General features: G+C 39.5%; 2 protein-coding genes across 2 annotated transcripts in view; both read right to left on the bottom strand.

The window, feature by feature from the left end:
- LOC104958470 (armadillo repeat-containing protein 8-like) overlaps positions 1–16960 on the bottom strand; it is a 42458-nt gene that overhangs the window by 22369 nt on the left and 3129 nt on the right. The window lies entirely within an intron of this gene.
- On the bottom strand, positions 307–4002 carry LOC104958452 (T-cell surface glycoprotein CD3 epsilon chain). Its single transcript, XM_010786193.1, has 5 exons — positions 3739–4002; positions 3045–3224; positions 2816–2959; positions 2425–2477; positions 307–1765 (listed from the first exon to the last, which is right to left on the bottom strand). The coding sequence occupies exons 1-5, from the start codon at positions 3809–3811 to the stop codon at positions 1706–1708; spliced, it is 510 nt and encodes a 169-aa protein (XP_010784495.1). The 5' UTR covers positions 3812–4002; the 3' UTR covers positions 307–1705.

The following is a 16960-nucleotide window of genomic DNA, read 5'->3' as shown; positions in this document are numbered from 1 at the left end:
CCGGGAAAAAGGCCAAATCGTGACACAACATTTCCATTATGTGCACTATTGGTTTGAAAATCCTGTTTATGCATTGAGACAAGTTTCAGACATATTTAAGATGTTTCCGAAGACAGTCAGATATGTCACTCACATGAGAGAGACTCTAGCCATGAAAACAAATCGATAGTGATGGTATGCATGTGGGAGGGCTACGGATATGAGCTGCGGTTTTTAGACCGTTTCGTGAATCGGATGTAGTCATTTCTGAAGAAGCATCAGAGAAATAGTTTTTAAACATTTGCACAGAAGGAAATGAGAACATACTTGGGTGTGAATTATTTATTAGTGACACAGTACAGTGTAATTACAGTAGCAGGGACATTAAAAAAAAAAGCAGAATAGATGAGCAAAATGAGTTTGTGCACCAACGTTTTACATGTGTGACCAACATTATTTGCTAGTCAGAACATATAATTGCATAAACATAGATTATATACAAGAACAACGTATATTGCTCTCTCTATATTTGAAAAGACATATTTGTTGTTGTTGTATTTTACAGTATTGTAAATAATATGTTTATATTAAAAGATAAGTAGGCCTACAATATAAAGACATATATTTACACTCAGGGGCTTCTTTATGAGGTACACCTGTATCTAAATAATGCAACCCAGTACACACTTCTATGTTTATTATTTAGTTTGATTTTGATTGTATTCTTTGTCCTTTCTGTTAAAAATCAAGAGCGGTCGGAATATCTGAAACACATCTGAATACAAGGCAGTCCAGTGCAGCATTACCACCTCAATGCTTTAACATATCATTTAATTAACATAAGCATTTAAAAACTAGGTATATAATGCATATTTAAAAGTCAAACCTGTTTACACGCTAACCTCTGAAGCTGCCTAACCAAGCAAATCGTTTTGGTTTTATTTTGTCTTTAGATTTCTGCTTCCGCACATTAGACACGATTGGAATTGTTGTTGCTCGCTTTCTTTAAAGATTACATTTATAACCAAAATCCAAAACATTTACTCAAGTGACCCTTCATTCAATTGCTTTAGACGAAGGGGATAGACGTGAGGACTTTTCAGTAGTATTACGTTTGATTGATTTAGTAGTATTTACAAAGTGTACAAGGTTGATGCTTGAGTTTTACGCCTTTTTTTTGTTTAGTAGTCAGCCAAGTCTGCATTTAAACTCACGTTTTACTCATTCTCAATAGTCACACCTGGTGACAACAAGACAGTTAGAAGAGTTCATGGATTATTATGACAATAAATACATGGAAGAGTAGCATCAAAAACTTTTGTTAAACTCTTTTTGTGTTTACATTTCGGTAATATCCTATTATTATTTAATAAATTCATTTTTATTTTACATTTTTGGTTGGTAATTGATCCTATAAGGCAACATATATAAAGAAAGACATACCAGGATGTTTTTTTCTGCCTACCTTTTTACATTATTACATTATTACATTATTCATTATTTTCACCTGTATCATGATGGGGCAGAACACCTGGACATATTACAGTGACTGGCTATGCGATACTGGGAGTAACTGGGAATATATTTGGCTATGATTTGAGTTCAGCGACCGCTTGAATCCAGGAGAGCGATAACCAGCGTTTGCCGGCTTCCGTAGCATGACAGATGTTCATGCATGTCTTTTGTGAATGTCTGCTTCAACCTGCCCCAGTCCGGTGACCTGTCTCTATCCCATCCGGTTCACCACAGAGTAAGGGTCCTGGGAGCGAGTTTGAAGGTTCAGAGGCTGCAAAGCACAACATAACCAGCGTTAGCTCGATCACAGGGTCCTGATATTCCCTGATAATGTGTAAAACACTTTTGATTTAGGATGGTAGGGTCACAATGCAGAAGAAATCTGATAACCATAGTAACACATGGCTTCCAGGGACAATAGTAAACTAAAAATAAATACATTGTCAATTTTGTTCAGTATATTCACTTACGATGTTCCGAAGGGTTACCTGCTGGATCATTTCTTGGCCTGAATTGTGACTTCCTGGACTATTATAAAAGCTACATTGTTGCGTTTTTAGACTTCATTTTTATACAGATTAAACAAAGAAAATATTCTGTTAGCTTTACAGGTGCTGGTAGGCTAGTTTATCTCCTGCTCTGACTCTTTATGCTAAGCTACGCTAACCACCCATAGCACCCTGTGAACTATTCTTTAATATTTTTCAAAACGAAAGGATTCAAAAATAATGCTCTGTAAAATAAGCTCTAATTTATTTTTAAATGTTTCTTTTGCAATGACACTGGACACTGTCTGACGTCATATTTGTATGTATTATTAAAACATTGAAGACTTTGGCTATGATTATTTGTTGTCCCTGTAGAGAAGACGCAAATGTTAAATGCACAAGTAAAATGCATCTCAAAATCGAGTGCAAATACAAAACGTACCTCATAGTCAGGAGATGGGACAGCTGGAGCCCGGCCTCCTTTACGAGCAGTTGCTATACGAGGAGGACAGAAATAAATATATTTAAAATCATTGTGTTATCAGACCCAGTACACACCTAAAATGAATTCTCTATAGTCGATTGTGCATGCTTACAGACAAAGTATGCTTTATGAGGAAGTGAGGGAAACCGACACCAGATTTTACACTATGCTTATAATAACTGAAATAAGATTTGCATTGTAGCTGCATGTATAGTCTTTAATCCTATTTCTCAGTGCAGATAGGTCTTACTGAAAAATCAACACTCAGATGCATGATTAAAGCTTGAGTCCGAGGGACATCAGCTAACCATTAACTGAAGTAATGAAACATGCTTGGGTGGGTTCTTACCTTTGGAAGTTTGAAGGGGTCCAGCTGAGCTTTTCTTCTTGGTGCACCTGTAGATAATGATCATCACAATTAACGTCCCCACCACGTCTGCAGCAATGGCCAGCCCAAACAGATTTGCGTCCACCTCAAAGCAGTTTGTACAAGCTAGAGGACAAAGAGTAGCATTAAGGACAACTAACACAGATGGCACATCATGAGACATTTTTATTTTTTATTTTGTTTCACTCACTCTTTCCCCTCACGTAGAAATAATATTTATTTTCTCCGTAGGCACAGTGGTATAAGCCTTTGTCATCATACTTGAGTGTATGCTTATGCTTTTCTTCAGTTAGTTCTTTTCCTTCCTTAAAAAACTTCCCTTCTTCCGGACAGGTCATTGTGAATTCTTCTCCCCAGAATGTTACTCCTCCTTAAAACACAGACACAGATGTTAAGTTGACTTCAGTGCACTTGCTTTAGTTTTTCTTTCATTTCATCTGGACCCTTCTTCCTCATTTGTTTTCAGGGTGAAATGATTATTATCAGAGAGCTGAGGCTGGTTTCTACTCAACTCACATTATATAAATATGAAGAATTTTTTATTTTAGTGTGAATTCAATCCTGCTAATGTTTTATAAAAAGCTTGAAATGTCCTAAATAACAGCCCACAAGAAAAGGACAAAAATAAGCAAAACAGGCAACGAAGGAGCATAATACATAACAACAAAAGTCAATCAAATCATCATGAGAAAGAAGTAGGATGTAAAACAAAGGAAAGTAGCAGCAGTTAAGGAAATACAGGAAATTGCAGAAGTTGCTCTTAACAGTCATATTTATTGTCAGAATGTCTGTTGTTCCGAAATGCAGACCAATATATTTAAACTTTATAACTTTGAAATATTAAGTAAAAATAAAATAAAATATAATTTACAACTGATATTTACCTTCATCAGCCTCAACGGTAGCTATGAACAGGAGGAGGACTGCAAGCGCGGCCCGAACACACATGCTGCTCATCTTCTTCACACAACCTCTGTTTTTTTAGATTGTTTCTAGAGTTTCTGCTCTATAGGTCAGATTTGTTGACGTATCCGCTACAATATATAAGAAACATCAAGATTCTCATGCAATAAGACCAAAAAGATTATAAAAAAGTAGACTTGGTTGTTCACCCTCCGTCTTCTACTTGTTCTGTCGCTGTCTCTCTATCTCTCCCTCTCGCTCTCGCTCTCTCCACAGACACACACATGCACGCACATGCACACACACACACACACACACACACACACACACACACACACACACACACACACACACACACACACACACACACACACACACACACACACGCACGCACGCACGCACACACACACACACACACACACGCACACACACACACACACACACACACACACACACACAGACACACACAGGAAGTGTTTTTTCAAGATTAATTCATGTTGAGACTTCAAAATGAAGTCAAACTTAATGAGCATGTTGTATGGAAATAAACTATATTTTTTATTTCTGATTGTCTCTTAATCGAGCTTTACTGAGTAATGTATACAGTCAGACTTTTTTTTTTTTTAATGCCAATTACTAACTGTTAAATAATATACAATACTCTTGGTTTTATCTCAGATCTTAATTTGTATTTTATATCAAACTTCATGACCTTATTTGCAAATTATAAAGTTGATATGTAGCAGTTAAAAAATGTCAAATATCTGCAGGTCACAATTGTGGTATTAAACATTTGATACTTTTTTAGTTTGACTATCAAAAACGTGTGGTTAACTTAACAATAAATGTACTTTATTGCAATTGTATGCAATGTTAATCTACAGTCACTTGCCGTTAAGAACTGAGTACCATGGTTCTGATCTTCTTGACAGGCTTCAGGGTAAAATCACAGACATCAAAGTGCAGCTCTGCCCCCATGTGGTTAAAAAAAATAACAAGCCAGTTGGTATTAAAACTTCTGTCCAACTTTCTGCTAGTTTCCAGGAGGGAGAATAACTTCTGAAATGAAGTTATCCCTGTTTGTTTCACAGTGAAGGCAGTCCAACCAGTCTTATTTCTTTTGTTTTACACGTGGACAAAGCCCTCACTGTGTTATTTCATCTTTTTTTTTTACAACTGCTTAAGTTGAATTTCCCTGTAACCATATTGTATCTCTGACAAATTCAATAGATTTAATTAACTGACTTTTTAATTGAATTTGACGATTAGATAATAATTGTAATGAGTTCAATGTGATCCAGGAGTTGAGGAGAGCTAACGTCCCAATCATCCTACACATTTAAGTTATAATATGTTATATTATATGACATTATTATGTCAAGAGGAATTCAATGCCTCAAATGTCTTACTTACATAATATAAGATGATGCATTGGATGTTTAAAATTCTCTATAATACGGATGTGTTAACGCAAAAGATGTGGTATGGAACGTTATGGCTTTTACGCAGCAGCAGAACAGGTTTGGTGACAGTCAAGAATGTGCGGGTCTTAAGTATAACGTGTGTGTGTGTGTGTGTGTGCGCGTGCGTGTGTGTGTGTCAGAGAGAGCGAGATAGAGCGAGAGAGAGAGATAAGATGGTAGAGAGGAAATTGAATGACTTTGTTACTCCGCCCCAAAATGTGGTGGGAGGGTGCTGAAATTAGATGTATGAGCGCAGCGGCGAGTTGGGACGCGTCTTTGGAGAGAATAGGTGGAGGAGAGGACACTGTGTAACTACACGTTGTTATCCCTCTCTTAAGGGGATCCACAGACTTATCCACCGGGTTTCCAGGCATTGAGTCGGCGGAGGAGCCTCAGTGGGTTTATTGACTTACGGTCTCGTTGTCATCGGACAGCCTGCCGTCCATCCAATGTGCGTAAAAGGGCTCTGTTGGCTCACCGTCCTGTCTGGACTCGCAGCTTCAGGTGAGACCCCGGTTAAGTGTGAGTGTGTTAACCGAGGGGTTGTTGTTCCACACTATATTTATATTGATAATACAATCTAGTGTGACTTATCCAGGTGTATGTATATATAGTTTATTGGCAGAACTGGAAGAACTACATATTTTCAATGAAACGAACTTATCTGTTTGGCTGGTTTTTTTTGGCATCCGGGTTTTCCAAAAGTTTGCTTGTGTTTTTTTCACATCCCAAGAGTGATCTTTAGACGTAACAGGATGGCCGTTTAGAGACTCACTGAACAATCAAGTTTCAAAGTAAAAGAGAAAACCCTGATTGTCTGTCCGCGGGGACCCTTTACCTCCATCTCCGCGCGCCCGTCGTGCGTCATTGGGAAATGGAGAGCTTGGCACGGTGGCACAGTGGAACCGTGTGGGTCTTTGAAGAATTCCTTAAAGCTATAAAACAGCAATCAGCGGGAGGTCGTTCCTGGCGACATAATGACTTTACAGTATTTCCCGGCATCAAATCCTGGCTGCATTGTGTTTAGGTTTTCTGCTACCTCAATCCTTTCCTGCCTATTAATGTGCATCCGCTTACGTTCACAGATACTGTAAAGTGGCCCGCTGGACGCAGATAAGTCCACCTGCTTCCCGCACAAGGGGGTACAGGAAACGCCATTTAAATCATAATTTACAATACACCTACCCATGGAAAATACACACTATGCCCGATTGGTTTAGTTCACAGCTTAATGCTCTAATGGCACAGCTAATGGAAACAGTTTTAATATCACCAACTGGCTTATCAGTGGCCATTCATTCAGAAGATCCGGTTGTTTAACCTTGAAGTAATCTGCGTCCATCGAGGGTAAGTGGATTATATTGATTGATCATGTCCATCCACTGCCAAAGCACCATGTAGGGATTTACTATAGTAGCCAGCTGCTCATGTTTACAAGGAGCATGTGCCTGCAGATCAGTCAAAACAGTCCCAGGCTGACAGACAGAGCAGGAGGATGTCTGAATATACTGTGTGGATGTAGAGGATTAGCTAATCAAATACAGAATGTGAGGAAAGCATGTTGGAACTGATTACAGCTCGGCAGAATCTCACTTCTCATATCTGTTATGCTGCAATCACGTCTGCCTTTGGCTATTGTGTTGGTAAAACAGTACGGCATGATAAAACAAGCCAGCAGTCTTACTCATCTTGTTTTCCTGAGAAATCTAAGGTGTACAATTGCAATCTCATCCTGCTGTGGTTAAAATCCCACATTGCTCTAAAAAATAAACACACAAGTCCTTTGTTTATTTTGTATTTTGGCAGGAGTTTAGAAAAATCCTGTTGTCTATAATTTGTTTCAAGTTGCTTTTGCGAACAACGTTTTTGATTTTCACAACACCGGAATCAAATTTCTTTCTAGAGCAGACATGATAATTACCAGACTTTTTATACTGTATTTATAAGATTTGCATGATTAGGTGTCAAATCTGAATTGTGTGTGTCTTTTGAGTCTCATGGAGGCGGAGGGACATCACAGTCGACCACCACAATAGTTTGATTAAAAGCAGGACAGCTAATCCCACCAAAAAAGTACTGAAACACACGATTTCCATGTTGACAATCTTTGCTGTTAGGACCCCAAGAAAACACTGGTTTGTGCTTTGTGTGGTGTTGACTGAAAGCTTAGTAGTGTGGTATGTGCCCTTTTTTAAACTTCACCTTGTTCTCTTGTTTGCCTTTAAAATGTTTATAACGAAAAAGTGGTGTTTGACCTGTAAGCATAAGCCTTCAACTGACATACTTCCTTGGCAAAATCCCAGGAAAATGCCACTAGCAATAAACAGAATCTGCATGTTGTTATTTTTCAGCTCTAAGTAAAAGACAAGGTCAGTACCTATGTTTAGCTGGCTAATTAGAAAACTTGGCAAAAAGTCAAAAAAAGAAACTCTGTCCTTTTTGTTTCAGTGCTTTTCTTTAATTGCTTTTATTCTCCTCCAAGATTTCCTCCTTCAATAAGAAGTCTGAAAAGCTCACTGGCTGACGTGTGCAGACCTGTCCTGATTTACAGGTTCAGCAAACACACATGCACATACACACCAGGTGCTAACACTGGTTATTTAGGCTTTGCTTAAGCTCTGTCAGGTTTACAGTAGATGAGCAGCCTCTTGTGTCTGTTTACCGGGATATAACAGTTAGATCGCTGCCACAGTGTCTTTAATCTCGCCACCATTAAAGACCAGCACTACAAAGCATGTCTGAGGTTTTTGACGCGCTTTGCTGTGTTGACACACCTTGGAGGACGTCTGGCCTTTGTGTCTGTTTGATGGGATTGCCTTGGGGTGTGTAGAGTTGACAATGACACGTTTGTAAGCAAAAATGTGCAATCCCTGACACAGCAGGCTTAGGGTGCATCTGTGAAGTGTTTGACAGTGAAGGCAAAGCTCTCCCTGTGTAATGTTTAAACCATACAACTGTGCTCAGCTTCGAGTGTAAACAGGGATTGAAACACATCTCTTACTGAATGGCAAGTGTTTGCAGGTTCACTCAACGTTTTAGTGGACACATCTTCATCTGAATTTGTGCAAATGGAAAAACTGCTCATTGGTGAACATGGTGTTCTGTTTAGTCACATTCTTACACACTCCGTTGGCTTGGCAATCGTTCTCAAGATTGTTTAAAGCTACCGTAAACAAGAAGATCTTCCAGCTGAAGGAACACCTCCATTAAGTTTATGCAATACGTAATAAATCAACAGTTTCCACGGAGTATCAGCAGTTTTTCTGAGTCTTCTGAACTGCAGGAAGGCGAGGGCTTCTTGAAACCTTCGCCATCTGTCAATTAACTTTTGATTGAATACAGAGATAGCATGACACAACCTTTTTTCACTCCCAGGGCGTAATCAAAGTCGTTGTCATCTTGATAAAGTCGCACAAGCACCCTTTAGTATCTATATGAGATGAACCAGGGTTTTCAAGTAACTCCTATCTAAACACATCAGTGTCATTATTAAATCAAATCAATAGACATTATATTTTTTAATTCTGTTACAGGCAAGGGGTGAAGGTGGATGGATCAAACAAAACACAGGCCGTAAATGTCTAATTTAAAATAAAAAGCTAAATAATTATTACTAATGTCACTCCATCCTCATTTGGACATTATTTCTTCTTCTTCTCCTAACCAGTTGACTTAACAACTGTAAGGTGTTCTGCTTCAGGATAAATTGTAAAAGACTGGTTTTGCGGAACCCATCAGCTTCTTAATAATAATGGCTGGGGCTTCTGCCAAAGCGGCAAAATGTAACAAGAGAAGATCATGTTGCATAATGATAGCATTTCCTTAAGTGGGAAGTTACATTGTTATTAAATATCTTGTTTAGGATCTGACTTTCGTACTGACTTCAGGGTATCCAGCAATTGTTATTTTATAAGCCTGAATTATACACAATGGTTCTGTATTGAAAGGATAGCAGAGGAAGCTACTTATCCGGTTTGCTCACTAATTATCTGACTTAAGGAGAGTGTACGTAAAGAAGAGAAGAGGTAGGGCAGATGGAAAATAGGATGGAAGGGCTTGGTCACAATCGTACTCATATATTTCTATAAAAAGAATGTGAGACTAACACATGCAAGAATGCTTTATTGGTTTCGGTGGGAGTTAAGGCTAGCTTTTGTATATTTATAAAAATAGCACGGATTGTCCAGTCAGTTTCTGTCTTTGCTTATTTAAAGTAGCTATATGGGAAAGAAGCACAATGTTTACTACAGGCAGAGTAGTATGTTATATGAGAAGTAGACTGATCCTTTTTGTAAAGTTAATGGTTTGTCCCTTTAAAGCCGAAAGCAAAGAGTACCCCTCCACGGTGTAGTTTCTGATGTATATACTGTATATTGTCTTTTGCTAATTTCTTCATGTGCTCAGGAGCAGAGATGGAGTCACACTGGGACTGGATTTAGTCTGACTCATTCCACTGCAGGATACTAAACACACGGCTAGACAAGCTTGGTAGTAAATATGTGAAATTAAAGTTGTCTTTTGAGGGTTGGACTCGTCTCTCCAACAGAAGCCTGTGGGTGTGTTGAATCGAGAAGCATACGCGTTGGACCCCCCCCCAGGAGTTTGTAATCCCAGGGAGAAGTTGTCTAGTCAGCTGTGAGGTGGGAGTGGAAGGGGTTTGATGGATTAAACTCTTATCCTCACTCACCCGTTACACATTTCCTCTGGACGCCACCACCTGATGAATTACAATTGGCCTGGAGGCCGCAGGAGGGGGGAAGGGAAGGGAGAAACAGTCGGAAAAAGCGATTGATGTTCGGTCTACGTTTGGACTGACCTTGAGAGTGTATTCAGACACATCTTTGTAATTTTTTGAAGTTTGGTTCATTTTACAAGTTCATGCATGAACCATGCACATTTTTGTCATTTTCATACAAAGAGATGCCGGTCGTTTTTTATTTATGAGCAAAAAGTTATACCCCTTCAATTAATGAAAGCTTTTAGATGTGTTGGGTGTCATCTTTCTGGAAGTGATACTTCAGCTTCATTTGGATTATGCAAGAATGGTCTCCATCTGTGAAATAAAGTATAGCGCCATATGCAGAATTTCAAACTCCTTCATTAAAGGAGACCTATCATGCTATATTTGAATAATATATTGTAGGGCCATACCTATATAAGGTATATTTATACGTTTTTTTTTCAAAATACCAAACAGATCATGCATTTTAGCCATGCCTCATTTCGCTCTATTTTCCTCTCCTCCACCCTGTCCTGCTGACCACGCCCCCCTGCAAAGGAGGAGGCAGAGTTACGAGCCTCATGTCACCATGCCGTTACCATGCCACGGCAACCTCTCATTCCCCTGATTAGTGGAGAGTTGGCCATATAGGCGGAGCTCCTCGTCACTGACGTCACACTATTTTCAAATCTGTATCAGTCTGTATCAGATCCGTTCGAGCTCCGTTTTTAGAGACTTGGGTATGGAGGAAAAGAGAGAGGGTTGTGTTTTCTGACACTTGGTGAGTTCCCTGGAACACCGGGGACACATATTCATGTATACAAGACGTACAAAAGTGCATTTTGCATGATAGGCCCCCTTTAAGGAAAGTCTGTTCGGACTGAACAAAAGAATATCATATATTGAAAAAAAACTTGACTTTACAGATTAGGACTGAAACTAGTTTTAAAGGAAGAGAAAGAAAGGTCGTACACATGCTCCGGAATGTGCAGGTGTTTGCTCTCATCATACGCAAAAAGATCTGGAATGTAGATGCCTGAATATTACACCTGTATGTGATAGTTGCCAGTTTCAGTGTCATTCTGAAAAAAACATGTTTCAGGTGTAGCATGTGGTTGAGGTCCAGGCCAGGCCAGTCAAGTTCTTGTGGGGGAAACCATTACTGTATGAACCTGTCATTGTGCACTTATGCATCATCATTTTGAAACAGGAAAAGACCCTGCCCTAAGCTGTTGACACAAGCACATTATTGTACAAATGCGTTCCTATGCTGTTGCAAAGATATTTCCTTTAAAACCATGAAAACAACCCCGGAGCAAAAGCAACAAAGTATACGATAACATACCGTGCCATACATTGTATTTGCTTTTGTTGGCATGACTGCACGTTTATGACTGAGTCAAATAAATGGAAAACTGCATGGAGAAAATGTACAGTATGTTAGACACAGTGTTTATATCAGGGGTTCCTTCTTATTACACCACTCAACACTTGCACTCTACCTCAACTTTGTATCGCTCTCCTCTGCGGACACACAGTTACCTGAACCCGCTATTCCCAGCCCTCAGACCAGCCCTGCATGAAAGACAGGCCTTGTGAATAAAAAAGGCACTAACCTGGGCTTGTGAAACCTCTCACAAAGGAGAGAAGAGTTTCTTTGTAATCCACTGAGATCTTTGTGTGTTTGCTCCTGTCCTAAGTGTTTCCTCCAAAACCGGCGTAACAGGGAATCAGGTTTCCTCCGGTGGTCCCTTTCTTTCTGAGCCATAATGAGGAGAGGAAAGGCACAAACACACACCGTCTAGGATATAATGTAATGAAACCAATTTCCTGATTCAGAGAGTCTTGCCAACTGCTTAATGTTTCCAATCATTCCTACCCTCTCTTAAAGTCCAAGAAGACTCAACATCCTCTATGCCAATGGAAATACCTGGTCTACAGTGCATAAAGAAAGAAAACAACTCTTAAAAGTAATGGTTACTGTGTGTTATCTCCAAGGTATCTGGAAATCATTATGTAAGCCGCTGTTTAATCCGGGATATGAATAAACCGTTGACTAAAAACTGCTTTGTTCCCTTTGTTTATACATCTGCATATGATTGAGAAACTAAATCAAGAAGCCCACAAGATATAAATAAGTTGACAAAGATTTGGATTGTGCAATAAGGCAAGTATGTTTTTTCATGCAGATATTCAACGAACATATTTAGAATACCAGAGAATGTTTGCTGTACAGTTAGAGAAGAGTTCAATACACCGAGCATGCCTCTCTACAGTGTGAAACACACCCAGACCACACTGAAAAGGCTACGTTTTTTGAAAAGCACCTTATGGCAACAGTTAACTCAGTAGAATAATTCATCCAATGAGAAAGTTAAAGCAAAAGAAAAACCAAGGCAAAACTGTTAAGATTGCATTAGTGCATTTATCTGGTCTAACATGCCCTGCTAACTGGCTAACTAGCTTCCTACTTTTAAGGTCAAAAACACAGTTTAAAAATCATGAGAAACTTGAGATATGGTAGTCAAAGTATTTTCTTTTGAAGTTAGAAGGTAAACTATTTCCGTTGGTTTGCATTATATGATACACAATTGTTCCAACTAGCTTTACACCTCAAAATAAGAACATTGCTGTATTACTTCTTCAACAATCGGTCATTAATCGGGTAGGTTGCATTGTTTACCTGGGACCAGTTAGCTTAGCCGTTTTGCATGTTATGATTTGTCTGATTAAGACCTTTGTTCAGGGTTTTGGTTTGAATAAAACAGGAAATTAGCCGACAGTGTTCTACTTATCTTTGGGAGCTATCACTAGCTTAATTAGGTAGCTGCCTAGCAACAATTAATAACATTTGCTAGTGACAGTTTCTTTTAGCAAAGCATGCTTTTGTCTACCTTTGTTTTGAATCAAGGAACCACTATTCAAACAAGATTCAAAGCCACCATTATCATAAGAATAGGTGACAGAAAAGGGTGGGGCTTTTTACACAGTTCATTCTGATTAACATTACATTCACTACTCATGCATTCAGTAGAGTCTATAACCCACTGAAAGAGTCAGTCTAAAGACACCATAAAGCATGGTAGAGGTTATGCAGTTGTAAACCTGCCTTCACTCTTTGACATTGGATGAAATATTATATGGGCAGGGCAAACACTACTTGATATTTCTTTCTTTTGAAAGCTTTTTTACAATCTTGGGATGATTGCCAAGCCAAGCAGACCTAATCTCACTCAAGTGGGTCCTGCTGATTATTATACGGTAGATGAAAGTATGAGCCCCCTTTGGCTTCAGACATCCACTGGACCCGTGCAGATTGTACCAAGTAGTGTTGACAGGCGGAATCACCTGCATTACAGGTTCGGCAAGTTCATTTTACTGTGATATATTGGACATATTGACAGATATTATGGACTAATGCCAACACCGGTAAATCTAATGGAACATTTGTGTGTGGACTTGTGCCAACAGCAGAGAGATCCATGAGAAAAGCCAAACACCACACATACAAACAAACACCTACACACACGATACACACGCATAACAATGGGAGATAATACTTTATGACTTTTCCAGTTATACTGATGCCATATCTGTTCATAAATAACAACATCTGGAATTTATATCTAAACAAGCGATGCCACGCCAGACAATGTCAGCATAGAAATTGAAACATAATTAGGATATATATTTGTCTGCACTTTGGCCCTTCCGTCCTACATAGCTCCGTCTTAGTAAGCCGTGAATGCCCTCTCTCTGTGTCCCTGGATGCTGGGTGGGGTCAGCATTGGCTGGGCAGGATGTTCAGTTATAAACAAGTGAGCTACTTTGACTTTGCAGAGAGAGATGTTGGATTAGAAGAATGGATAGACAAACAATAAACCACAACTGTTATCTTATCTCCTTCGAACAGACTGCAATTATGTAGAGAAATACATTTTCCATCATCTTGTTATCCTCTAGCTCCTTCCATAAAGCACTTACTCCTTCATCTACTAAATCGCTCTGCTCTTGTTCATCACTTAGGCTCACTCTTTCATTTCTGCGTGTTTATCCCTCTTCTATACTTCCCTAGCTGAGTAAAAGTGTGCACTTCACTCATGTAAAATGCAAGCATCCTCCTCGGCAATTAGAGCTTGCTAATGAACGATGAAACAGTGATCATGTACTTTTAGCCTTAGGGACATTAGTACTGTAATTGAGGCACTGTACATACCCCTAAGTGTTCTGTCATTCTGTTAACACGCATCCTGCCTTTAAAAAACCTAATTAACCTTAATTCTTAATCAGCTCAGCTCACATCAAAGGACGTGGTAGTCGAGAACGTTTTACTCCTTTGTTGTTGAAAGGAGATTAGCGACGCTTATTTAAATTCATGTACTGTAAATAGATTGGTTAAGAGAAGAAATTGGAAAATGAGGTTCCTCTCTGTGAAGAATGATGAATCATTTCAGCATCAGTTTTTTTATTGCTCAGCTAATCTTCTGTGCACTATACCCTCTGAAATAAGGTGGTAGAAATAGATGGATTTGATCTTTTTGAAGACGAATAATGTTTTTTAAAGAGGTTTCCTGCCCTCTAATCTAACCCAGCTTCAGCTATAGCTTGTGGCTCTATGAGCGGTACTATTGCCAAAATGCTAATGTCAACATGTAGTTGTTTTTGCAGGTATATTAAAAGTGCCCTGTCTTAATTCAGCATTTAAGATGCTATATCTAATAAGAGATACAGTTGATGGGAATTTCATTGTTTTTTGGTCATTAAGTTCAGTATGTCAACCTCGTGGTACTAAATAAAAAGTCAGAAGATTACCAAAGTCAGTACGTTATCTGAGGTTATTACTGGCTGTATTAATGCAGTCAGCATTGGTGTTATCTGCCTAATGATTATTCTAGACACAGGCAGGTTAATCCTCTGGCTGCAGTATTTCCATACACTATGTCATGTACAGTAGCTTAGGAAGAAAGAGAAAGGTTCAGAGAAAGCGTGTTCCCTTTAAAGTCTGTACATCAAAGCATTATTATGCATTTAAAACTGTTATTAATGTATGTGTGTGCTTTCTTTTATAAATCCTTTCTACATTCGTATTTTTCTTTATATTTCAATTAAAACACAATTAGGCCTACATGTCTGGTGAACAAACACACGGACAAAGACGGACATCCCTTACTGTGTGTACGCTGAGTGTATTGTTCACTCCTCCCGGCAGGTTTCATCGAGCACATTTAAAACACATTAGGCTGTTGGAGCGCTGGCCTGGCGATGAGAGAGAAGCCTGTCGGCTTTTAGTGCTGTGCGGGGGCCGTCTGGTCGCCACACTCTCTCATCCCAGCCATCAGGAAACCCTCTCCAGCCTGATAAGGAACAGAACATGCTGTTCCATGTGCAAAGCTCCTGCTGACATTTTCCAAGCTAGCTACTGCATAAACGGTCCCTGTGATTCTAATGCAAGCTACAGTCTGGTCTCAATGTACCTTCCTTCTTATGTCTATGCCTGGAGATTTACAGTATTCTACCATTCATCATAGGGCCAACCTACCTAAAATCACATTTTAAGCCAAATCCACATTTAAAGTGGGGTAGGTAATTTTGGAGAGACCAGCTCGAGTGCGCTAGAATTTGAAAATACACAACCGGAAAAAATCTGCCACTTCCTTACAGAGCCCCTCCTCCAACACACACGAACGCACACATGACCAATGAGGGCACGAGATAAATTTGTGCACAGATGGAAGGCTGACAGGCAGGTAGGCCATCCAGTTATTTTAGCCGGGCCGGCTCAGATGATTGGTCGTGCTTTTTACAGTACTACGTTTATAAGGCTATGTTACTTGGGCGCTGGATGGAGCGATGCGTCACGTACGACGTCTTGTAGTGACTGAGATTCACGTAGTGTGAGATAGTCTGTGACTATAGGTGTCTAACCAGGCTTACAACTTGCACGTTTTAATCTAGGACCCCACTACTCATTCACTTGAGGGAAGTTTGTGGACGAAGTAATGTAGGACTTTAGGTTTTACTAAAGATAGTCGCTGGTGTAGACACTGTAAATTACTTATTACCGTAAGTGGTGTGATGTCGTCCGACTCGGTTCCTGACTTTAACTTCCAGACGACAACAAATATACTACACCTGATATAGTTAGAAATGTCACCTGGATAATCTACTTTTCTTACCTGACTTCTCACCTCCTCCGATAACCGTTGCTAACCGAGAAGGTGTATTACTACCTACCTCGAGGGGTCCTACTCAATCAGCGACCTAGTGTGTTGATGTGACGTGGTCGATGTGTACGTGAAGGATCCTTTCTCTGTACGTAATTACGAATCAAGGACAGACCCTTGATCAGTTGTAGTCTTGGTCGAGAGTACCAGATATGAGTCCTCTAACGTCCAAGAACAAATAAAGCTCCATTCAGTTGGAAAAATTTAGTTTAGGTCCTCAAAAATTATTTAGGGACACCTTCGTAGACACGTCCGACAGACAAGGTTTTAGTGGACCAAGATAAATATCTCTCTCGAGGTATATGGAAATATATTATACTCCTCGGTACAGATCGGTATAATTTCAGTACGGGTTCGTGTGTCGTCTTATAGACAGACGTGTCGTGTCCCATCGGCTCTGGACAGAATTGCAGTAATCGAGTAAGTCCCTGGACGTCTTGGCTCGGTGTGGTAGTCCTGAGACAAGTTAGCCTTTCTTTTCGACGTACACCGGGCTACTCGACGTGGACTCACGTTGTAGTAGGTCTAGAGTCAATTATAAGTTCTAGCTAAGTAAACACGCTACGTTAATCGTTGTAGTATTTCCGATATGCGACATAGATAAATTTATCCCCTCTACACCTGGTAGGTCGACAGATCGTATGAACGTTCGTTAAAGTGTCACTAAATACTAATCAATATAAATCTAAAAATTATAAAATTGTGAATTTCCACCCCATCCATTCAAACCTTTACGAGAATTGTGGGGGCTATCTTTATAGAATTCACGAAACTGTTTTTTAGGTATTTTTACAGA

The sequence above is a fragment of the Notothenia coriiceps genome, unplaced genomic scaffold (genome assembly GCF_000735185.1).
Source record: "Notothenia coriiceps isolate Sejong01 unplaced genomic scaffold, NC01 NC01_scaffold00028800, whole genome shotgun sequence".
Taxonomy (NCBI): domain Eukaryota; kingdom Metazoa; phylum Chordata; class Actinopteri; order Perciformes; family Nototheniidae; genus Notothenia; species Notothenia coriiceps.
This window is presented reverse-complemented; position numbering and strand designations above follow the sequence as displayed.